The following is a 25,022-nucleotide window of genomic DNA, read 5'->3' on the forward strand; positions in this document are numbered from 1 at the left end:
AGAGATCTCTCCCCACATTCATGCTTGGGTGTGACCCACACTGTGGTGGGTGAAATGGGACTTGGCCTTGCCAGTCTGAACATCCACTGTGCTTGCCAGGGAAATGATGTGAGGGTGAGAACCTCCAGCCCCTCCTCCTTATTACCTGTTTCTTCAAGCAGTAACTGCAAGTTGAAGATTTCTCTGGTCCTGAGTAATTAAAAGCCTTTTTCATAGTGCACTGGAGGCCAAATTTTTGACATAGCTGTCAGCTGCAAAAGAAGAGGAGAATTAACCACCTGGAGACCAGTCCTCATGGGATTGATCTCCTCATTGCAGCGAGCTAACAAGCTTCCCACTTCTGATGAGTCAGGAACAGATAAAATTTAAGTCTGTTAATAAAATACCAAATGACTTCCCATCTCTAAAATGCTCTCTACCCAGGGTTCACAGCCTGGTTTTGGTGTTTTTTCTTTCAGAGTTCTGTGCATCTGTCATGTTCATGACCTTGTTAGATGTTCAGGTTCTCAGTATTTTTGATAAATGTTTCATGTAGGTGAAAGTATCTCAGTTGAGAAAGCCCAGAAATCCAAAGCAGGTCATTGTTGCACTCGAGTATTTCAAGCTCTGTCTCATCTGCTCTGTCACTCCTCTGTGCACTGAAAACCTCCTTAAATAAATGTTTTCTTCCTCTGAGCTGCCAAGGATCCTGCATGCTCCCAAGATGGGCAGTTTTCATGGTGCTGAGCACCTTTCAGAATGTGTCCAGATTCTCTTCAACACAAGGATTCACTTTGCTTTTGTGGGATATACAGACAGGGAAGGGGCCCATGCAGCCAGGGGAGGTGGGGACAGGGATTCTGCTAAAGGTTCTGTGCCCCAGACCTGTTTCTGCATGGGAATGGGCACCCCCATCCCTGCACATTCACCTACCTGGGTCATGGCAGTTCCTTCACATGCCCCATGGTAGGAGGCATCTCTCTCTGGGACCAGAGAAAGGCCAATCTCAACTTAGAAAATCCCTGGGCACACCAGACCAGAGAGAAGTGCAGTTAATGATTTGAGGAAAAGAGACTTCCAGCCCTCTCCAGGGTAAATGGGGCAGATATTGCTCTGATGTACCAAGTCCATGTCCTGGCACAGCAAGCAGCATCCCTATGGAGTATCTTTATTTACTGTAGCCTTTTTCAAGGCAGCACCATGTATTTAATGCAGCCTGGTCATCCTGGGAGAGGGACAATATCATTAAAAAAACAGGTTTGCTTCCTCTTATTATAAACTGTTCCTCATGCCACTTAGCACAGTGTAAACTCTTCTGCTCCCCCCCAGGCCCAGCAAATTGTTTACTTTATAAAATCCCTTCTTTTTGCTTTCTCAGCTTCATTTTCATTCACAGTCCATTTTTTAAGAAAATTAAAGAAATCTTTCATATTCACTCTGACTTGAGAGTGGGTGGATCTCAAACCACTGTGGGGTTACAGGGAATACTGTGTTAGGAACTGTACTGAAATGATCAGCCAGGGAGAACCTGGCTTGTATCAAACTGGTAATCATGGAAATCAGATATTTGTACCAGAAAAACTCTTTTATGTAGCAGGATTTGTGCCCAAGTGGCAACATCAGAAACTTAGAGAAGCCAATTGCGGAGGAATTGAAATATTGACTCAGCAACAAGAGAGGAGCAAATGAAACAGTGATTTCAGAGATGTTCTTACCATTACACTGTGTAATTAATAAATCAGTTAATTTACCCACCCAGACTGTTCAGGAGGGACAGAACATGGAATCCAGATGCCTTCCTTGGGCTCCAGCCCACCTTGGCATCTCCTGTCTCCATGGCCTGCAGCCTGTTCCAAAGCACACACCACACTCTTCCCAAGACAGTAAGGAAGCTTCCCTTTGTTCCCCTGATGTCTCCTGCACTCAGATGGAGACACAGGTGGGGGTTTGGGGCTGGGATGGTGCCACTGCAGCTGCACTGCTGGTTCTGCAGAAAGCAGGAGCTGTCTGCAGCTGGGCTCCATCCAGGTGCTGCCACCAGCTGAGCACACACTGTCCTGTTCTGCTCTCAAAGTGCCTCAAGCTGAGTTTATTCAGCAAAGTCATTCCTCTTGCTCTGAGCTCTGTGCTGCACAGCAAGGGAGGAGATGTGAATTTCACAGCTAGGTTGGTTGTTGGGAAGGATGAAAGTTTGACAAGAAAGTCTCACAGATGCTTAGCAGAAAGATTTTTGAATGTAGAATCTGAAGAAGGAATAGAAATGAAAGCAAGTTTTGATCTAGAAGAAAAGAATTGCTGAGCCAGTCTCACTGGATAACCAAGGAGGCAAAGGGTGTGTGAGTTAGAAGGGTTTTTATGGCTTAGAGCAAAGGATAAACCCACCCCAAACAAGAAGATGTTTTTACCAAGCAGAAAGAGAGCACAGGCAAACAAGTCTGCCAATGTTGCCAGTAGAAAAAAAGATCTCAGAATTTTCCACTGCAAGAAAACTGAAACACAACTTCTAGCTTAAACTGTAATGTACCAACTTTTAGTGATTGGAGAACAGTAACATGAATATGGTAATTATAGCAGTTATGATAGGCTATAGATAAAAGTTAAGGTACAGACTGGTTCTACTGCATTAAGATGGTCAGCAAAGAAAAGTCTATAATGCAATGTAACCAAACCCAAAGTCTATAATGCATTGTAACCAAAAGAAAAGTCTATAATGCATTGTAACCAAAACTCAGGGTCTCAGGGCCTGCCTGCAGCTGGAGCTGACAGCTGTGGGCACAGCTCTGTCACCCACCACCCTGGAGTGCTGGAACACTTTGGATCCAATAAATTGCATTTTCACTGCATCTCTAATTCAGGCTCTTACAGTTGGTATCAAAGACTTGTGATTAAACTGCAGAGCAGCAACAGGACTTCCCTCTTGATTTTCCACCCCCACGTTCTGCATAGATGTTTTGAAGCTTTTTGGCACCTCCCAGCTGGAGGAACAAAGGAAGGAATCCCACACACGACTCCGTGCTGCAGAGCTGGCACCGGCCACACGCAGCCCCCGCAGTTTGTTACTCATCTTAGAGAGAAGACACCAAAAATTATGCTTGATTGGGTCCTGCCAAATCACAGTTGGCCAGCTCAGGATGCTGTCATTGCAAGGAAAACCCAGAATTGGCAGTACAGAGCAGAGCATTTGGCAAACGGTGTGTCATTCTTGGAGCCTAGGTCTGTAATTATGTCCTGTGTCCTCTTGAGAGGAGATGCCAAAGTTCCAGCCTTAGCAGGTGGTTTGGAACAAGCTAACAGAGAGCAGCAAAAACATATATGTGGACCCTGGTAAAATCCTAGAGTTTAGAGATGAAGACCCTGGGGAGTGTATTATATATGGAACTTGGGTGAGGAAGCCCAGCAGGCTTGGTGGAAAGAATTATACCTTGAAAGGGAGGAAAGGCATTTTTTTTCTAAACTGTGCATTTACAGAATGTGTTTGGTTAAAAATGAAAAATACAGCAGATTTAATAATAACATGATTTGTTGCTAGAAAAGGTCAACACAATTTGCTGCATTAGAAGGGAAGGTGTGAGACAAACTGCATTGGGAGATTTATCTTTTGGAGACTTTACACTTTCAAAGCTGTTTTTTAGCCTAGAATGTCATACCATCCATGGAGAAAGCAATCAGAACCACATGCATGGCTTTTCATCCTCTGCTGCTGACTTACCATGTCAATTTGTCAAGTGATTTATTGTCTGCTCCTTTTAGAGAATAATTTTATCCATTCCCCAAAATGAAAAGTGCTTTAGATTTCTGTTATAGAATATCCTCAATTCTGGCTATTGCAGTCTGACAGAGACATTGACTCGATGCCAAATTCTGGTTCATAATGAAGAGTAAGGGAAATGTTTGGAATTAAGGTGTGTGGATACAAAAGGGAATTAATGACCAGCTGATGTCCCTGAATGCAGAGCACATTCTGCTACTTTCCTGTGGTGCATCCTTTTCACATGCAAGTCTTGTTGCTGTTTTTTAATAAATCTCTCTGACTAATGGTCACTTTATTTTCCTTGAGTCTCACATAAGAATTGTTTGCAACACTCGTGTTTTTCTTCGTGTGTTTTACACTGTGAATAAAGTTCTTTTTGAGAGGACTAGAACTCTTCTACATCCCAAGCACTGAAATGTTCTCCTCATCCTTTCTAGGGCAGGGAATGAAACAGAGAAATGAGGCTAAAACCCTTCAATTCTTTCTGTAGTTACACTCTTCCAGTGTTGATTCACACCCCTTATTGGAGGGGGCTCCATCCTGGAGGGCAGGATGTGCATGTGCAGTAGTGTCCCTCCAGCACTGGGCTGGCAGCTCCTCCTTTCATCCCTCCCCAGGAGCCAGGCTGGGCTGTGAGAGGGGCCTAAACACACTGAGACCCCCAGTGCCCAAATCTCCCTGCTCAAACACAGCCAGTGACCTGTTCTTTGGAGCCCCCATGAGCATCATGCTCCTGGCACCTTCTGTTGGTCAGGCACCTCCTCACACACATTTACCTTCGGTGTCACTGCAGGGTGTGAGCTGGTGATTGCTCCTGCATGTGACAGTTCTTCTTTTCTCTGTCAAGATTTAAGCCTTGAATGTCAGAACTTGCTTGTAGGTTGTGTTTGACTCCAACTTTTCCATTACCAGTGTTGTGGCAGTTTTGAAGTTGCTGCACAAGCTTTGACTATTTCTGGAGCTGATTTGTGTGTGTGCACAGTAGCAGGATTTTTTTGTTCCAAATTCCCTGCAGTCTTTTGGTATAAATTAGTGTTTCTCCCCCAACAAAAGGTCATGGATAAAAACAGAGCTGGACATTTAAATACCCAATGCCTTGAGACCCACCCCAGCTGCTGCTACCTCTCTCTTGGATTTATGGAGAGTAAAATTGTTTGCTGGGCAGTAAATATTAAAATGTGGAAGTTTAAACTACAGACGTGCATTACATTTTTCTGAGTTTTAGCAAAAGCTTTTCATAACAAACTAAATAGTGCTGTTGTATGTCTCTGCTCCTTTGTGTAGGTGTAAATAATTTGTGTTTGCTTTCATGTAATGATGCTTTTTGGTTGTCAGAAGGTGCAGATTGACTTGATCCATAAATTTGGTGGTGTGCAGTGCCAGCACAGCCCCATGTCTGAGCCTGGGACAGAGCCATGTCTTGTACACAATTACACTTCAAGCTTGGGGGGTTGGAAGGAGGAATGAGCCCCATATACCTCAGACATGGGCATAAAGCCCCCAGGTTCCAATCATTTTTCTCCAAATCAGATGGGATCTGGTTTGGTTTTTTTTTTTTTTTGTTCTTTGGAAAACAATTTCCCCCCTTCCCACTCAGTACACAGAAATGGAATTTAATACCTTCCTTTGCTGAAAGGTAGATCAGGTGTGGGAGTGAGCAGGACCTGATAGGAACTGCAGAAGATTGGTCACTGCCTCAGCCCTGAGCAGCACCAGCATGGCCCTGCTGGCTCCCCAGGGTGTTTGGGCAGGGCAGCAAGGTCACACACCCACTGATGCTGTCACTGGCACTGCCTGGGAGAACATGGAAAGGGCTGTGGGAATAATATTAGATCAGGCCAGAGGAGTGACAGCAAGAGGAGAGCCCCTGCCCAGCCTCAGAGCAGAAACTGCCCAGGCTCCAGTGTGGAAGGCTGAAGGGTGTGAGGGACATTCAGCTTGTACTGAACACACTGTTCCATTTTAAAGCTCACACATGTTTGGTGGGTGGTTGTTTCAGGAGTTGTGTTCCCTTCACTCTCATGGTGTCTCTTTTTCATCTGAGTGATTCATTTTTCTGCTCCTCTCTCGTAGATCTCCGACCTGATACGACAAAGCACAAAGGAGTCTCCAGTGTGGGAGTTCCTCAGCCTGGGTTATGCTCTCATGCTCTGCCCGTTCGTGGTTGTCCTGGGAGGGATGTTCTTCCTGGCCACAGCCCTCTTCTTCCTCAGTGACCGAGCCAAAGCTGAGCAACAGTGAGTAGCCTGGCCATTGCCAACGGGGAGGCACCACAGCCTGTTTGCTCTCTTGAACCTTATGCTTGTCCTCTTCCCCTGGCTTTGGCCCTTCCAGGTAAAGGATGTTGGGTTGTGTGTTCAGAACCTGGGCTCAGCAGAGTGCATGAGGCTGCACGAAGCACAGGGGCTTGGGTCATGCTGGCTGGGCATCCTTTACACGCTTCTGCTCTGGTGGATCTCAGTTGTTGACCACGTGGCTCAGAGGGGAGCACAGGCCCCTCACACCCTTGCCTGAGCATGTCAGAGCCCAGGCTGTCCATGGTGAGGGGCTGCTGGGTGCTGGAACTGGTGGAGTGTGAGGTGAGGAGCAGGAGGTGCTCCCCAGAGCTTGGTGGTCAAGGCTGCACCCGCCCACCTCCATCCCCAGAGCCCCACTCAGCACCTCTGCCAGCCAAGAACATGAGGCAAGGAAGCAGCAAGCTGTGTGTGGGGACATGTGCACTCAAGGGTTGCTATGATAAAGAGTCTTTCCCAGTCCCTTCTTCCAGCTTCATGAAAGAAAAGCTACTGTTTTTCAGTAAAGAAACCGATTCGGATCATCTCACGGTTGGCAACTACAGTAATTCAGAAGACGCTTCCACATGACATACAAACTTCTGGGGTTAGTCTCTTTCTCATCATTGTTGAAAAATAAGAGTTACTATGTGTAATGTCATGCTGAATATGTGGGTAGGTGACTAGTCTGGTGTTGGCTGTGAGTTGCCTTTGCTTTTCCCTCGCTGGAGAATGGGAGCCTTGATTTACCTTAAGGAGGAGGGCCCTGGAATATCAATCCAGGTGTAGTAGAGGTGGAAGGAAAATTAGATGTTTGGAGTTGACATAAGTGTGTGAACAGTTTGGGTGATACTTTCTGGCTCACACTGTCTTATCAGATGGATGAAGGAGATTTGGAAGCAGTGCCACAGATGGTGCTGTGGCCCTGTAAGTGCAGTTCCACCCTCCTTTTACTAGCATACAGAAATACCAAAGAAAGGAGAAGTTCCTCTATTTTATTTTATTAAACATTGTGGAAAAACAAGACCTCATGTCATAATGATGGGAAGTCCTACAGAGTTGACCTTCAGTGTGGCTTTGGGGACATCATCACATCCTGGTTTTGCCAGGATGTGTGTGCCTGGTTTGTTATCTGCATACAAGAGTCTTAAATGGCAGGAAGGGAAGTTGGAGATTAGGTGCTAGGAAGGACTTTCTAAGAGAAAACAAGGTAAATCCTACAGCAGATTATTTGGGTAAGCCACGAAAGCTGTCCCTTGTTTCCCTCCCTGGCATGGCATGAGGCAGGAAGGTGGGATCTGCTCTCCAGCTATGGATCTGCTCTCCAGCCCTGTTTTGTGCTTGTGCAGATAAGCTGTCCATGCCAGCCCAGGCAGTGACCACCTGGTGACATGGCAAGGTGAACAGAAGTTTCTGAGTGCTCAGGGTGGGGTTTTTTTGCTGCAAGGATCCAAAAGTCCTACTTGGTGTCAGTGCAGCAGATGAAACCCCCTCTGCAGCATTTTCCTTTGCTTAAGGTGCTCACCTGATAATAGCAAAGCTTCTGGGCTTGTCTTTCCTGTGTTCAGAGAGGAGAGTGCTCATTGCACTTCTGGCTGTGGTGATTTGTGTCCCTTTGCATCACACGTGCTGCCAGTGTGTCATGAGGCACCTCAGGTGGTGAAGGAGGGGCTCAGGGTTCAGACAGTGAAGAGTCCCAGGTCACTCCCATTTTTTAGCATGTCAAGCCCACCTGGACCTTTATGCTGAGCAGGGCACTGTGGTATCCAGCTGTTCTCAGCTCCAGGGCAGATCTCAAGGAGGAGGGTTTGGTTCACTCAGGAGACACCACAGGTCTCAGGCTGGTCACCAGCTGGGTGGCTCTGCTTGGCTGCCAGCACTGCTGTGCCTTACACAGGTGTTCTGCCAAAGCCCCAGCTTGCACAGCAGTGTTAATGTGGGAGGGAGATCACATCCACACCTCTAATTGCTCCTACAGAAAAGGGATTTTATTCCTCTGCTGCTGTCTGCCCTTAGCAGCTTTGGTTGTACTCTGTCCACATCCAGAGCAACCAACCTCACAAACAGCCACTGCTCCATTCTTAGAAGAAAAACATTCAGGTTTCAAATCTAGAAATTTTGAAACCTGAAAAACATTCAGGTTTCAAATCTGGTTTTGTTTCTCTTTCAGCATCATTCCCTTTCCTAACTCACACTTTGTTTATGAATTTTTTATTAGTCAGTCACAGATATTTTGTGTTGCAAACTGGGGAGAACAAGTGTCATAAATAATGGTTAATAAAATAATTTCTCTCAAGTGACACCTCGGAAGGGTACTCTTTCTGGGGTGTGCCCACTCCTATGTTAAAAATACACTGTGGCATCCTGCAGTGAGATTCCTGGAGTGCAGCTTCCCTCAAGATACTGAGAAGTGAGAGTGGAGTGAGAGAGAAGTAAGGCTGGAGACTGTGGAGGGACCCTTGTGCAGCAGGGTCTGTGCTGTCAACCAGGTCCCATCTGCCCCCTCCAGCAGCTGCAGTGGCTTCTCAGAATTTATGGGGCAGGATTTATTTGTTAGCATCTCCATGCTTGCCTGTGAGAGGAGAGGTAACAGCATTTTGCTATTAGTGGATAAAAACCCCAGATGCACCGTCCAGCTCCCACCTGTCAGTCCATCTGCCCTTGGCATCACACACCTTTGGCAGGGGCTGCTTTCTGCCCAGCCAGTCCTCCCCTCCATCCTACCTATTACTTGCTGGGTGCAGAGGAATTTCTATTTCAGGCTGCCTTGTTTTCCCTGTGCAGCCAGTCCTGCTGCTCAGACAGCAGGAGCTGGGAGCTGGCTTTGCCAAAAGAAATCAATTAACCTGCGGGAGCGGCGCCGCACGCCAGGGATTAACGCCATCCATCACTGCCAGGCACAGGGCACAGGGCACTGCACCACCTCCCTAGTGACCCAGCACGGAAGGGAGGAGTGGAACACTGCTCCCACAGCCCCTGGAAGCTGAGCTGTCCCTGCTTTAGCTGCCACACTCCTGTGAAATGTCATTCAGGGAATTATTGCTGGGATTTCTGAGTTTGTTTGTTTCTTTGTGTAACCGTCTCTGGGCATTTGTTTAGAAATAATTTCTTCTTCCAGGCAGGGCAGATACCAGGATAGCAACTCTTTCCTGTAAAGCTTCCTCCAGTTTCCACCATGCTTCCTTTCAAAAAAAAAGAATTTCCAGGCTTTCACACTACTTTTATCATTGCCACAATTCCTGGCATATTTTGTATTTTTTTAGCACAGGAATTCCAGTCAACAAGGCTGCTCACAAAACACAAATGAAAAAATTCTTTCCATAGAAATTCTTTTTTTAAACCAAAATTCTTTTATTACCATTTTCATGCTGCTTCAGAAGTCTGACATCCTAGAGAGGCTTTTAGAAAATGTAGTACTAGCAGAGAACAGGATAGCACATCACTCTGTGCTAATAATCCAGTCATTCTGGGGACTAGTTCTATAACACAAATTTAATCCCACCATTCCAAAGTGATAAGAAAGAATAAACAGTAAAGAATGGGTTCTGTAAGAGGTCTTAGGCACTAGCAATGATAAATACTTCAATTGTTTTTTAAACCACTCAAGTACAATCCTTCTGTGATATCACTTGACTGTGTTGTTGTTTCTTTCCTGCTCTGCACTCTGCAGAGGAGACTTAAAGCAGTTGTGTTTAATTTCCAAACATCAGCACTCTGACCTGTAATTCTCTTACCTGCCTGAGGGACATTGGTGAGACCCAAGCTAGATTTTAGACTCTCCTGCCATGGCAGAGCCCTCTGGAGTGGATCAGAAATCTGATAATTGCACTTTTATCCTCAAGCTCCATCCCAGGTACCTGTGCAGCCCTGCTAAGGAGCCATTTCCAAGGCTGGGAGCAGTCCAGGTTCTTCTCTCCATGGAAGTAGAAGCCCAGCAGTGCTGAGTTGTGTCTGTGGTTTGTGTGCATCCCTTCCTCACTCACAGTGTGGAGCACACAAACAAAGCTTCACCCTGCAGGGCTGCAGAAGAAAAGCCCACATTGGGTATTTGATAGAAACTCCATCAATAATTAGGAAAAATGTGCTATTTTTTAATTAGAAAAAGGGATTCAAAAAAGTCCCTTTCCCAAGCTGTGACAGCTTTTGGGTCCCAGGGATATAAATCACCATAATTAGTGTGTAGCAGGGTCCTCTCCTGGGCAGTGAGTGCAGTGATCCTGCAGCCCTGTCCCCAGCCATGGCCACTCCCAGCTGCTGCTGAGGGAAAACCAAATTCATCTGGATTCTTCCTGAAAAATCACCCTGTGCAGGTGTGGGATACTCTGCTCCTCAAAGGATTTTGTTCTTTTAACTTCTTCTTTGTTTGGTTCATTTTTTTAAACTTAATCCCTGGTTTTACACCTGGAAACATTAGATTTTCTGGTTTTTTCCAGAGGTATGAAAAGATGCTTAGGATGGGTGTCCAAGTTTTATACTGGCTCAGTCCCTCTGTGCATGGTAGAGGCTGATGTTTCTGCCAAGGACACAGCAATGCAGATCAGGCAGCAGGATGCAACTGCAGAGGGGATCCCTGGTGCAGCCAGAGCAGGAATAAACTGATGCAGATATTGAGAACAAAACTGAAGCTGAAGCTGCACTGATGCAGATATTGAGAACAAAAGAATTCAAGCCTTTAACCAGTGACCACTCAGCACCTGAGAGCCTGCAAGCCTGAATCCTTCACCCCTTTGTTTGCATAATAAGAATTAGGTTATTTAAACAACTCAAGGTATTTCTTTTCTTCTAAAATGAAAATTAAACATTTAATAAGAAAAAAAAAATTACTCTTAACACCTGTGATCTGATGTGGAAGCTCTTGGTGAGTAGAAGTGCTGGTGGACATTTAATTTTAAAAGTGGTATGTACAAACACTAGAAAAAAAATCCTCTACAGAGGAGATAGCAAAATCCACAAAAAGAACCATCCCTAGTCCAGACACTTCTGCTGTCTTAAACATGGCACATCTTCAAATTGCATTACAGGAAAAATGAGAATAATCCATTTTCAGGCTCTTTCTTCTGCCTCCTATCAGGCTTATTTTTAGCCTTTTGCAGAACTGGATACAAAATTATCTCCCAGTTCTCCTATTGCAGCAATTTGAAAGTGTCTGACCTTATTTTTGCTTTGCAGATTCTATTATGTGGGACAGGGGAAGGACTCACAGAGCTGTCAAACCTCCCTTTCTCTCATTTTTCTGTGGCAGCAGCTGGAGGCAGAAAGGACCCACCAGGTGACCTGATGCTGCTGCCATTAACCATTTCCCAGGTGTTGAGGTGGCAGCTGACTGGTGCTGAGTGTGCCCCATTCTGGTAGTTTGCATTGCCAAAGAGAACATTCCTTCTCTGAAATTGCTGGAGCTGTATCACAGAGGGGTTTATGGGATGCTGGACACTTATTTTAGAGAGATGTGTCAGTGCTGCATTGAGGCAGGGTTTGGATTTGAGGATTTCAGAAGCTGCAAGTGGATTTTAACAACTCCCAAAAAGGGATTTTTGAGAACAGTTTGCTCACTGTTGACACTCAGCTGCTTATGGGGAAGAATATCATTGCTTCATTTGTTTTGACTTTACAAAAGAACAATAATTAAACATTTCTACAGTGGTAGAAACTCACAATGTTTTTTTTAGCCCAAATAAGACATTGTTGGCCTTTGAAGCCACATGAATTAACAGCAAAAAGCCTGGATTAAATGCAGAGGGTCTGTGGTGATGGGAGGAGAGAGGCAAGGAGTGAGTTTTGAGTATCTGACAGTGGCATGATAAAAACTCACAGACTGCAGATGAACAAGATTAGACTATTAGATGGTTTATATGGAATCTGTGGTAAGAATACAAAGGGGAGAGGTGGTGAAAATGTAAGTGGTTCTACTATTGGCTGGAAAAGCTCCTTGTAGAGCTGTTGGTTTCTCACCTGCTTACTGGCCATGTTTGTAACTCCATAAGCAGCTAGCAAAACCAAGAATGTAACAGCTTGGAGCTTGAATTTTAAATGCTGCTGCAGCTGGGAACTGCTGGTGCTATGCAGGTGGAAAATATTCTCATGCAGAGCAATTGCTGATTTGTTGTGCCACTTCAGCCACCTTGTGGATTTCCTGCAGGTCATGCAGGGGGTGGCAAAGGTCAGGGTGGGTTCTCACAGGCAGTTTGAGCTCGGCTGTGGTCCTGGCAGGGTGTTGGAAATGCTCTGTCAGAGCTCAGTGTTGGCAGCAGGAGCTTTGCAGAAGGATGGGGGAGGCTGCTGCTGGCACAGCTCTGGGAACCCCTGATCTGTGGAAGGGGCTGTGGGCAGAGCTCTGGGTTCTCCAAACCAAACTGACCTTCCCAGGTCCATCCCCTGGGCCAGAGAAAGGAAAACAACATTCCTGCACTATTCCCAGCTACTCCTCAGTGCTCTCCCACAGCAAGAATGGAACTTCTCCATGAGCCTTATGCTGTAGGGAAGCCAAAGCTCACTTTTCCAAGAGCTCCAGATCAAGAACTACGTGGGAGTTCTCCTGCTGTCTTGGCTACTGACTGTGCTGTGAGCCCCAGGAAGGCAGAGGTTGTCCCTAGAATGTAAATCAGGATTGAAGGCACCTTCCCACAGGGTGCAAGGGGCACTGAAATCATATGCTACCAATGGACCCAGCATGTCAATTGGCACTGGCATGGCAAAGGAGAATTCTTGGCATACAGGGACTTTGCCATGCAGGAGGAGATTTTAAATTCTCACTGAGACAGATCCTTTGCTAAGGCTGCCCTGGCACAGAGACAAAATCTGATCAGATCCCACGCAGGTGACTGGAGCACTGAGCAGAAAGCAGCAGCCTTCCAAGCAAGAAACAATCTCTGACACAAGGAAATGGAAGAAATCATGAAAAATTCAGCCATGCTGTTTCCTGATGTCAGAGCATTTTGCAAAGGTATTGGCTTTTCTGAGCAGCAATGACCTCTCCTTGTGCAGCAGTCTGCAAGGCAGATCCTGTGCCTGTGGGTGTGTTAGAGCAACTTACTTGTGGCTGGGTCCTTGACCTGGGTCAGGCTTTAACCCCTCACAGCCACCCCAGAGCACTGGGAGAATTGGAAGGGTAAGAGCTGGAAAACCTGTGGGTTGAGTACAGTTTAATAGGGAAAGCAAAAGCTGCACCCCAAACAAAGCACAACAAACCAAGGAATTCACTCCCCACTTCCCATGGCAGGTGGGTGTTGAGCCATCCCCCAGGAGAGCAGGGTCCCTTTAGACACAAATTACATGAAGGACAAACACCTTCCCTCCAAACATGCTCCCTTCCTCCTTCCTCCCCCACTTTGTATCCTGAGCACAGTGTCATAGGGTGTGGAATATCAGTTTGGGTCTCTTGCCATGGACACCCAATTCCTCACCAGCATGGCAGGACAAGGAGCAGAAAAGGCCTTGGCTCCATGCAAGCCCTGTTCAGGAATAACAAAAACATCTCTATATTATCACCCATGTTCAGCACAAATCCAAAACACAGCCCCACTCCAGACACTGGGAGGAAAATTCAATCAAATCTACTCCAGCCAAACCCAGCACAGGCTGAGTGACATCTTTTAGAGAAACAGGGACAAGCAGTTGCAGTATTATCTCCAGTGATGCAGTAAGGTGTGTCCTAAGTGCTCTGGCTTGGTCATTCCCAAAGTTTCTGCCAGACCACTGCAAGCCAGGGGATTGCCAGGACTGTAACAGTGGAGTGGAATGCATGGATGTTTCCTTGAGGCCTCCAGGCCAGGTTGGACAGGGCTTGGAGCCTCCTGATCTACTGGCATGTGTCCCTGCCCATGGCAAGGGTGGGAATGAGGTGATCTTCAAGGTCCCTTCCAGCCCAGCCCCTTCCATGGTTCTGTTATTTCCCACACCTGGGAGCTCAGAGGCTGGTGAAAAGAGCTGTAGCATGAGGCAGTTCTTTTGGAGGATAAGAAGTATGTTTTTAATCAAGTGCCATCAGGATGTTCTACAGGATTTTCTATTTTAAGATTTAATTCGTTCTTATCTGCTTTTTATGTCATGTTTTCTCCCCCTTGCCATCCAATCATTCAATCAAAAGTGAGGCACTTCACTGCCTCTTTTCTCCATTATTTCAGAGGACATAATTGTATGTTGTTACACACATCTTCTGTGGCACTAAAACCCTCCACCTCAGTACTGAGCCCATCAATATCTGGCAGAATCATCCTTACAGAGACAGGCACAAAGTTTCAAGAGCCACATCTTCACAGACTTCAGGGGTCTGTGGCAGAGAACCCCCAAAGATTGGTGAGCTCTGGAGCTCGTTTCCATCTAGGTCCTTGGGACCCTGATTGATGCTGTAAACTGCTCATCCTCACATCTGTTCTGCTGCCTGGGAAAATAGCAGGAAAGGTTATTGATTTTTCCTTTATGCCAGTTTTCTCCTCAGTAAAGATGTGTGAAAGAGGAAAAAGGGAAGCTGACCCATGTTTCTGCCTCTGGAGACAAATCTGCACCTGGATTAAATGAACAGATGGAAAATACTGACAGTCTGTGCAGCTTTGAGGGGTTGAACCAAATAGAGGGGGAAACATATTTGCTGTACATGATTATCATATTTTGTTTACTAAACCCACTGACATGCAGGAAGAAAAGGGGATTTGAGCCAATTCATTTCTTCAGTGCAGCTGGAAGAGCCCCTGTCCCCAGCAGAGAGCTGTGACCCTGCAGTGACAGCAGTGACAGAGGGCAGTGACAGAGCAGAGGCAAGGGCAGCTGTGCAGGAGGGCTGGGCACAGCCAGCTCCTGTGTGAGCCTGGGGTGGAGAGCACAGAGCCCCTGCTTGGCAATGATGAGAGCACAGACAAGCAGCAGCCACAGTGAGCACTGCTCCTGCTCCAAAGCAAACTCCTGCTGTGCCAGACTGTTGGCTGAATTTTGTTAGAGTTCTCTTAGCATCCTTTTCCTCCAGCAAACTGACCTCAGCTCCATCAACAGCCCGTTCCTGCAGGCTGGATAACCTGTCAGATGCATCAGGAAGCTCAGTGCTTGGACTATTTTTAACTGTGCCATCCTGTCCTTGTGCCACTCACTGGGAGCTCTAGGCTGATGGATCACTGTTGCTCTCCTTCCCTTTCAGTCACTGTTTCCAGCTGCAGCCTGCTTGCAGTCTGAAGTTCTGCAGGAATTCATGTTGTCAATCACATCTTGTCCCAGAATTCCTGACTTCACCATCAGAACAGCTTGAGGTCAGTCAGAGCAGGAGCTGCTCTCTGGGAGCAATCCTTGATTCTGCTGTTCTTGCTGAAGGCAACAGGTCAGAGTGAGGGTTAATGTTCTGCAGCTTTTTTGGGGAGGATTGGAGGCTGTGGCAGCTTGTTCAGCATCCCAGGAGAGCTGCTGTGGAGCAGGGAACCAAAGCCATCTCCTTCCAGCTGCAGGTGAAAATGGGAACTGAGCTTAGCTGCTGCAGGGCAGTGCTGGCTAACCCAGCTACCTGCTGCACTGTTACCAAAACTCTCTAATGAAGGGCAGAGGAGGTGCACACTGGAACTGGAGTGTCCACCCTGCTGGGTTTGCTCCTCCTGAAGTGTTTGGTGCAAAGGTGGCGCAGGGCTGACACCAGTGTTTGCACTCAGGGTGTGGCAGAGTCCAGCTGAGAGATCTCTGGTTTGTTTTGGCTTCTGCAGTGAGCAAAATAGTGAAAGAGCAGCTGTGGCTTTGCTTTGTTCCAGGGGCTGCTCCAGCTCTCCTATTCCATAACTCTTCCAGCAGTTATCTGCAGGAATTAGTGATAACAGCAGCAGCAGTGCAAGTCCCTTCTGTGCTCATGGATCAGGTGATGAATTCACTCTTAGAGCAGGTGTGGAGCTACAAGTGACCATCCTTAGCCTCTGTTTTCCTTCTCCAGTCTCAGGCAGCAACATCAGCTCTGAATGCTGCTGGTTCAGTAGCTGGAATTTCAGCCTGCTGCATCTGGCTGGGCTGCTCATCATCCCTGAGGCACAGCTGGAGGGTGATGTTGCTCTGATGCAAAGCTCTTTAACTGGCTGTATTTGAAAATAGATTTGTTTTTCATAGATTAAGGCCATAAATTCTCCTTACCTTTGAAGGATGTCTGGCCATGAAGTTTTCATCATCTAAAATTTCAGGTTTCAGTGTGTTTACAAGGCCTTCTGGAGATGTTTTTGACCTCCCAGCATCTGAGGAAGTTCAGACAGGAGGAATCTACTGGGGGCTGCCATTAGTGACTGGTCCCCCTGTGTCCCTTCCCAAAGACCTGCTTCAAACAGGCACTTGATGGCACATTGCAGTAGGAACACACAATTCTCTCCACTGAAATTAAGGACAAGGATCCTTAATCACCGGCAGGAATTGCTGCTAAGTTCAGTGGTCCAGCTGCCCCTGTAGCCCCTGTACTTCTGTCTGCTGAATGAGGTCCAGCTCAACAACTCAATACTAAAAAATTCCTGCTCAATAACTCAAAAACTGATTTATTTTCAGTCTAGAAGGACCCTACTGAAGCATTTTATTGTTGGTTGTAAAAATTAAGTGATGTTAAGTACAGCAGGCTGTAAAACCCAGGACAACATTTCCTAATGTGCTTCTCAGTTACAAAAGCCAGAGTCTGGCTTGTGTAGATATCAAGAAAACTGGGCTTTGGGAAAGCTGCAGGATACTGAAACACAGGTGGTGTTTAACTTAGGCATGAAACTTGACATGAACCAGGCTGGCAGCATTCCCAAAAGCCTCTCCTGGAGCCTTGGGCACAGCACTCTGAGGTGTGTCCTCCTTCCTGGCCCCCTGCTCCTGGCTGGAGCTCAGGGACAGGGGTGACACATGCCTGGAGCTCAGCAGGAGCACACACATCCACAGTGCTCCTCACAGCTGCAGCAGACAGCTGAGCAGGGCCATCTGGCTCTCCCCTTGCTGCCCAGGGTGGAGCAGAAGGTTCTTGCTCTGGATGTAGGCAGCAGGAATCCTTTCAAAGCCCTGGGAGTGCCCAGCAGGGCTGGCTGCACTACAACCTGTAATCTCCATTAGCTGCTGGCCTGGGGACCAGCAAGGCTGGAAGGCACAGAGCATCTGGAGAATAATCCTGCCCAGTTCCTGAAATAGAGCATGGCTCACCTGTAAAAGATCCTGGCCAGTCATCTGTTATCTTAAATTGGCTGTCTTGTCCTCTTGCAGGTCTCTAAGCGGCCGAGGTGCAGTGAAATTAGATCCATTTTACATAGCATAAATATTTAACAGCTCTAGAGCATGTAGTTTAATATTAAACAGACAGTCTTATAAATACTTCAGAATTATAGATGCTGTCACAGTACATGGAAATGACTTGATAGGATCTAGGAGAAATATTTAGGTTTGACAGGAGAGGAAGTGATGGAGTTAGAGAGAATCAGCCACATTTTTAACTGCTAGAGGAGTTCCTAAAAAAAAAACCAAAAAGTTTCTGTTCTTGAAAGGCAGTTTGGGTGAGTTTCCTCCTCCTCCTCCAGAAATAACAGACTGGTTCCCACCCTGCTCTCTTCAAGGAATGAAAACATTCACAATCTTAAAAAAACACTGCAGAGCAAACAGAACAATTTGGGAGCCCATGCTCAGTGATCCATTCAGTGTGGGATTATCATTATTAGAAAGGCAAGTGGTACTTAATGAGGGATTTAGATGCTCTTGAGCCTTGTTATTTTAAGCCCATGTACTACATTTTGCCACCTAATAGAGTTTAAAATGTATTATTTGTAGATTTGCTTTAAGAAAAGTAAACAAAATCCCACCTGACCCATAAACTGAGCCCCACTGTCACTGGTTGTGGCAGTGACCACTGTCTGCAGCTCGGGGCTTCAGAGGGACTGAGGAGGCACTGTCCCAAATTTGGGAACTGTTTCAGTGCTCTCTCCTGTCCACCAGCTTCCTGTGTGATCCCTGAAAGTCATTTCTCTCCCCAGCAGGTTCACAAGTCACATGCAGTCTAATTTCCCATCAAATCTTCAAAAAACATTTCAGGATTTGCCCCTCCAGGCCTCTGTTCCCATCTGTGAAACAGAGATAAATCAGAACTTGAGAGAAATGTGTTAAAATAAAAGGGTGGTACATTTTATCCCATGGGAGGCTGGACTGTTATTCAAGCAGCAAAGTTGTGTCTATTTCCAGTTGTGTCAGCAATGCAGGTCCATGATAAAGTCATGGCAAAACTGACTTTATTTTCATCGATTCTGTGTCCTCTAAGAATGTGGAAGGATGTGTCAAGGGACAGGACTTTCAAACATTATGGCTCACTCAAACCTCTGGAGTTTCAGTGTTCTCTGATAGTTTTGTGACATTCCATAGCTTGCTTCCTACTATTGAAGCTGGCTGTAGCACTCCCAGGTAGTTTTCTCTGGTGTATTCTGCACAATACCAATGTTCAATACAATGTGATTTCCAGTGCACTGGGGTTACCAAGAATGGGACTTGCACGAAGAAACTTGGGTCAGCTCTTCCATTAGAAATATTTCAGTCTATAGCCTGGAAAGGCAGAAAAAGCACAGAGGCTTCTGTGCACCTTGGAGAGCTGTGGGGTTGGTGTGAACTTAAGAGCTGTGGGCTGAACTGGACCTGATCCTGATGCAGAGGTTTCTTGGAAGGTGTCCCCTGAGTACTGCCTAATTTTTATCCTGGAACATTTGAACCCATTTCAGTGACAAACAAGTGTTCTGGGTCAGGGACACAGTGTGGTGAAGACCCACAGCTAAGTTTTAATGTGTCCAAAGGAGTGTGGTGTTTGCTGAGAATTTGTCACCTGGCAGGGCCTCGGGCAGTGGCAGCTCTGTGATGCTCCCTGTGCACTGTCTGAAGGTTTCACTATTGCAGGGAGAAGCTGCCTGGGACAGCAGATTTACAAACCACTGCTGGGGTGGTGGGGTTCATCTGAGGGTCCCTGGGGAGTCCCAGGGTCCCCCTAAGCTGTATGGTCACTGGCAGGCAAGGAGACTCCACATGGCTTCTGAGGGTGCTAATTAGATGAGGATGGTAATTATTGGGGATCCCAGTGTTGTAAGAATCCAGGTGTTCCCACAGAGATCCAAAGGTCTTGGAGTGTGAGGATGCACCCAGGCCCTGCTGTGTGTGTCACTGTCAAAGGCAGTAACAAGAACAGTGTGGGAGGGGATGGGAGAGGAGCTGCTGCTGAGGAAGGTCGGATTTTCCAGGGCATGTTCTGCAAGGACAAGCAGCAGGGGTGAGGGATGGCCTTGGCAGGACCATTGCTGCTGTCCCTGGTCCCTCAGAGCAGACAGGAGCAATCCCTCACTGTCCTGCAGGACAGCTCCTGCCTGGTGGCACAGCAGTCCCTGCCACACGCTGCCCATCACCGGGGAGCAGCTGCCTGGAACAGCAGCAGGACTTCAGGAGCTGCAAACTGAAAGACAACTCACTTTTCCTTAACTTCATTTTTATCAGTGATTTACATTTGTGCTGTCAGGCTGAAGGACACCAACAGCCACTGCACAATCTTGTACTGGCTTAGGGAAATCGTAGCTACCTGGATGCCTCTGGGCCCTTCCCAAATCCTTGTCAGTTGGTGCCAGCAGTGTTATTTGGCATGTTCCAGCCATTGTCAGCACTGCTGTCAGGCACCCCTGTGTGACAAGGTTGCAGCTTCATACCATTGTGCAGGACAATTTTTAATGTCCCACTTCTTTGGACACTGTTAAGCAACCAAACCCTGGATTTGCCAGGCTGGTGTGTTATTAGGAATCCATTTCTTTGCTAATTGCAGCTCTCACACAACACTTTTATTTTCTCTCCACCAGGGTGAATCAGCTTGTGATGCCACCAGCCTCTGTGAAAGTCTGAGACGGTGAGTGACCCAAACCAGCTGCAGGTTCCAAGCTACAGCTCTGCTCCAAACCCCTGTCAGCCCATCTCTTTCCTTACCAATTGCAGAGAAGTTTCCTTAGCCTGCTCTGGTTTGCACCTTTGCCACCCTCAGCCCAAAGCAGGGCAAATCAAGACCAGGGGTCAACTCAAGTGTCCTTTGTGGTATCAAGTTGCTTCCAGAACCTGGTGTTCCTTCTTTGAGCAGAAAAGCCCACGTTACCCATGTCCCTTGACCAATGTGACTGTCCCAGGCCAGAACTGAAAACCTTTTGGTGTCCACAAAACCTCCTGCTGCCCTCCTCGGGGTCAAACATGGGCTGCTGCCACACCACCACTTCTGGCACAGTCCAGATTTTCTGCAGAAAGTGTTCCCTGGCAGCACCTGACCCTGTCCCCTCTGCAACCCTGGACCCAGGGTGACACCTCTGAGCCAGAGGGAGCAGGGCCTGTCCCCTTCCTGCTGCCCACCCTGTCCTTGTGTTCATGCTGCCCTTATCACTCCCCCACAGCCACAGCGCTGCTGCTTGGAGCTGCCTCAAGGGATAAACACTTCCCAGCATTTTACTGCAGCCAAAATTAATTAAAGCAAGTTTTTTGAAGAGGAGATTTCTTTCCCATAAATTAAATGCATTGAAAGACTAATCAGAAAATCAGAACTCAATAAGACACTTCAGAATGGCCTTTTGAGGGAAAAGATTTCATGCAATCTCTAGCACAGCAGATGTGTTATTTCCACAGAGGGGAGTAGATGTGGGCATGGGGCTGCCTGGAGTTTGCAGGCTCTGGGCTGGATGTGCATTCACACAGTATTATTTAGCAGTAGCTTTTAGATAAAGTTGGAGGTTTTTTTTTAAAAATGCCATAAACAAATCTGGGAAGAAATCCTTGGTGCTGTTGCTGAAACTTGCTTTATAAACCAGTGACTTATAAACCACACTACCTGTGTCCTGGGCACACCAAGGTTTTTCACTACACTTCTCTGTTTTTTGGTCCAGTTTTATACAGCTTGAAAGAAACCAGGGCACCATCAGAGGGGAATTTTTCTATAATGCAGCAGCCACTAATTTTTAAGGTCAGGGGCAATTTCCTGCATAAGCCCTGTCACAGGAAATCCTGCACTGAGAGGACTGGTTATCCTTGCCCCATTGTCTAGGACAGCAGTTGGCTGCTAGAGAGGCCACCCAGTGGTGCCTCAGCAGTGAGCAGAGGTGCTGACACGTCCCTGAAGGCAGCATGGCCACCAGCAGTGCCTGCCCTGCCGTGCCAGCAGCACACTGAGCTGGGCCCTCCAGGGGACAGCTGTTTCTAAAATGTCCATTTAAGGCACAAGGCAGCCCCTCTTTAGTAAACTGAGGGGGTCAAAGCAGTCTGCAAGAGTGGAGCCTGTCCTGTGCTGCCTCAGCCCACAGCAGGAGCAGGTGTGCCTGCACAGCTGCCCTCAGGGACCTCCTGGAGCAGGCTGGGCCAGGGTCACAGTGCCTCTGTTCCCATTCCAAATGGCTTCAGCACATCCCCATGGGCAGGCTTTGCCAGCCCCCTGCTTGCACAGACACAGGGGTCTCTGTCATGGTTTGACACAGTGCAATGCCAGTGCACCCATGAAAATATATTCTCCCTAATGTCTGCTGTGAGATGTGACCAGAAATTGAGCAAAGCAGGCTCCAGCTTAGGAATAAAGGAAAGAACTTTATTAACTTCCAGTATGAATGAGGTCTGAACTCTTTCATGGACCAGAACCAAGAGGGAGTTCCCCTGGGAGTTCTCTGCTTTTAACCCCCTGTGTTCTCAGGGGTGTATCCATGTCCTAAGTGGCCACACCAGGTGCCAATATTCAGTTCTGAGCACCCATTGGTTTGACCACAGCCTCCAACAAAACTCACTTCCTTTTCAAACCAGGGCAGTCTCTTAGCTGGCCCCACCACCCCAGCAGCCATCCATCCCTGGAGCTCCCCAGTAACACCTTCTGTTCCCTGTTTGCAGCTGCCAGTGAAGGCCAGGACACGTGGACTCCTGCTCCCACCACACCAATCTCAAGCTGGAAGCCCTCCTGTGCTGGGTATCAGTGGATCCTTCAGCTCCACATCACAGAGGGGGCCTCCACACCAGATCCATCCCTCTCCCCAGCCTGCAGGGTCAGGCACCAGGAGATGAGCAGGGCAGCGGGAACGTGGCAACTTCTGGAACGGGAGGACATTCAGAGGGTCCCCTGAGCATGGAAACCAACTGTCCACTGAGCCAGAAAAAGCTGCCCAAGTGAGCAACTGTAGATTGTGTACATGGTGTTAGTTGTAGGCAATGAAGTCCACATTGTTTGTAGGGCAGCTGGTGTCCTATGGAATGCTGCTGCTCTGCCAGCACTCCCACTCCCACAGACTGCACTAGTTGAGGACCTGTTCTGTACATCACCTTTTCTTTGACACTGAAGGCTTGATTCAGATTATTATTTTTTATTTAAATATGTTATAAGATGCTTTATCTCTGCTGGAGACATTAGATGAGATATATATATATATATATATATATACTTAGATAAATTTTTTATTTAAACATTTGAAATCTGGAGCTGCCTGTGCAACCACAGCAGACATGAATAACGTCCATAGCTCTCCTCCTCTCAGTGCTCTGGTGCCAGGGCCTGCAAGGGCACCACAGGAAAACTTCCAGTGGCTGCCCCACCTGTCACTGAGCGTGAGCAATGGGACAGAGGAGAGAGTTCACTGCACTGGGTATGCTGGTGGTTGTCACAGAAAGGCCCAGAAGAACGTTGGACAGAAATTCCTACAGGCTCTAAGAGTTTTCCATATGCTAAATTCAGCCTTCCTAGGAGGTTCACAGGCTTTTAAAATACCAAAATCCACCTGGCTGAATGGCTACACCTTGGGCCTGGGAGTGCAATACTGCTGTGACCTCGTGCTTTGTTTACATGATACCATATCAGACTGTCAATGCTAATTCTCCCTGCAAGAGCCCAGAGCAGGTGGCTGGCACTGCCTTTAGAGCAGTGCTTGGGCTCCTGCACACCCAGCCTGAGCTGGCACTGGGGTGTTCTTGTACCTTTACAAAGGTGCCTTGAGAGCTGTCAGACAAGGCCAGTGCCTGAACTGGGTGAGACTCGAATGCAGAGGCTGCCATGGTGCCATTCCACTGGAGTCTTGTTTGCTGGACCTCCACAGGCCAAAGCTGTGCTGTGTCAGCTGGATGGGGGAGGAAGGAAGGGGAGCACAGGTCCTGAAGAGGGCCAGGCTGCCCCATGAAGGGCACTTGGGCTCCTAGGAGGAATAAATCAGCTCAGGAAATGCCAGAGCAGAACTAGGTGTGAGTCAAGGCTGGAGCTGCTGTCCTGGCTGTGCCATAAGATTTCTCAGGCACAGCAGGGTACTGTTGGTAAATCTGGGTTTATCTCCCATCCCCTGCCAGGATGTGCTGGGACCTACAGCACAGCCCTGCAGCACAGATGGTTCTAGTGCCAGGTGCTCACCCCATGGCAAATCCCTGCCCAGGCTGGGGATTCCTGTAATCCCCTGAGCCTTCCCTCCTCCCCAGAGCTCACAGGACTCCTCTGCAAGGGTTCTGTCACCTGAAATTCCTTAACAATAGCTCTAAGAGTTGGCTAAAGAACCAGAGCCAGGAGTGTTCCTCTAGTGCCTGAGCAAGCAGGTGCTAGAAATAACAAAGCAAAGCAAATCCCAGCAGTGCTTCACTTCCTACCTCGTGCCACTATTTACACTCAGAGGGGAAACACAGCAGCTGTAGTCTGGGAGCCAAACACTTGGCTTTAAAGGCACATGAATTTCTGATTCCCATTAAGAAATTCCTTTGTAAGCTGTTTAAAAGGAAACAAAAAGCAACCCAACAATCAGTCATTTCATCTCAGAGACCAAAGAAGATTAACCACATTTTCTAAATTGCTTTTCTGATAGGCTCTCTGTTGTAGCATTTATTGTCAACAAAATGGAACATTTCTGCTAAGGGTCAGAGATTAGGAATTCTCCTTAAACTTAATTCTCAGGAGTCAGCAATGAAAAGGGAACTGAAGTGTTCTGTAGTGTCACTGGCAATCCTTGTTTGTGACAGGCTCCAGTCCCTGCCAGAGCTCAGTGCTGGTTTTATCCTTTGTGCACCTGAAGGAAATGCTCTGGATTCTGTTTAAACAAGGACAGAGGGAAGGGAGCAAACAAAGGAGTGAGAAATGAGTCCTGCCTTCACCAAGGGGTCCCTGAATCCCTGCTGCCACATGTTCCAGGCTAAGAGAGGGAGGCTCAGGCTTCTTCAGATCCTTGCTGCATTCAGTGGGGTCTGTGCAAGTGTCCAGAGGCACCAGGGAGGCTCCAGCTGCCCCTCAGTTAATCACGAGGGTTTCCTTCTACTCCACTCTATAAAGGGGATTTTTTTAAAGCATGAACTCCCCCCAGCTGATCCTGCACTGGCAGTCAGGTGGTTTGTACAGTGTGGGACACTGAGGCAATGGCACCTGCCCAAAGAAGCAAGAGAATGACCCAGAAGGCAGCAAGTGCCACCCCAAGGGGCTCCTGCTGGAGCAGGTCTGGGTGGCCCCAAGAGCCTCTCCCCTTAGGTCAGGGTGACTGAACCCCAGAAATGTCTGGCTGTGCTCTGGGAAGCAGAGCTCTCCCAAGCTCCACCCCAAATGCTTCTTCTCTTCTCCATTGGCTTTATTGTCTGGCAAACCAGCACTTACAATCACTTTTACTGCGTGATGTATGGGAGTATTAGCACATTTTCTTGTTATACAAGGGAGGAGTATAAAATAGTTTTCTGATTTCTTTCAGAAGCAAATTACTATTTTATTTTTTAAGAGCAATTGATTGTGAATCTCAGAGTATAAAAAAAAAAGATAAGCCAAATATATACCTTTATGTAAATTAAGAAATAAAAGTATTTAAAATGTACCCCCTGGCTCCTTTTCTTGTGTCACCTCTTGGCTGTGCACTCCTGTGGTCCCTGGGCTGAGGATGCTCCAAGCTCCAGCAGCCACAGGGCTGCCAAGAACTTCCCTGGACACCAGCCTGGCTAGAGATTGTGGAGAAGTAACAGCAGGAGCAGGGAAGGTGGTGGATTTCAGCTCCCATTCCCCAGAGCTGGGGGAAGGAGTCAGTGTGGGCCTGCCCGAGGTGGGGCTGCTCCAGCCCCATTCAGGCCCTCACAGCACAGCA

The 25,022-nt window shown here is 47.4% G+C and overlaps 1 protein-coding gene across 3 annotated transcripts in view; it reads left to right on the forward strand.

The window, feature by feature from the left end:
* The window catches only part of LOC139599891 (sphingosine-1-phosphate transporter SPNS2-like), a 136,179-nt gene extending 111,421 nt beyond the window's left edge, over positions 1 to 24,758 (forward strand). For 2 of the 3 annotated variants that reach the window (XR_011682342.1, XR_011682341.1), the window contains 4 exons: positions 5,804 to 5,967; positions 6,528 to 6,610; positions 19,785 to 19,831; positions 21,832 to 24,758. Coding sequence is in view for 1 of the 3 variants with exons in the window: in XM_071447582.1 (XP_071303683.1) it covers positions 5,804 to 5,967; positions 19,785 to 19,827 (207 nt within the window). In the remaining 2 variants the exon portion in view is untranslated. The remainder of the gene's footprint in view (positions 1 to 5,803; positions 5,968 to 6,527; positions 6,611 to 19,784; positions 19,832 to 21,831) is intronic. The other variant, XM_071447582.1, reaches the window with a different exon arrangement.
* Positions 24,759 to 25,022: the final 264 nt, after the last annotated feature.

Source organism: Agelaius tricolor, unplaced genomic scaffold (genome assembly GCF_023055355.1).
Source record: "Agelaius tricolor isolate 1412-34295 unplaced genomic scaffold, bAgeTri1.0.p SCAF_25, whole genome shotgun sequence".
Taxonomy (NCBI): domain Eukaryota; kingdom Metazoa; phylum Chordata; class Aves; order Passeriformes; family Icteridae; genus Agelaius; species Agelaius tricolor.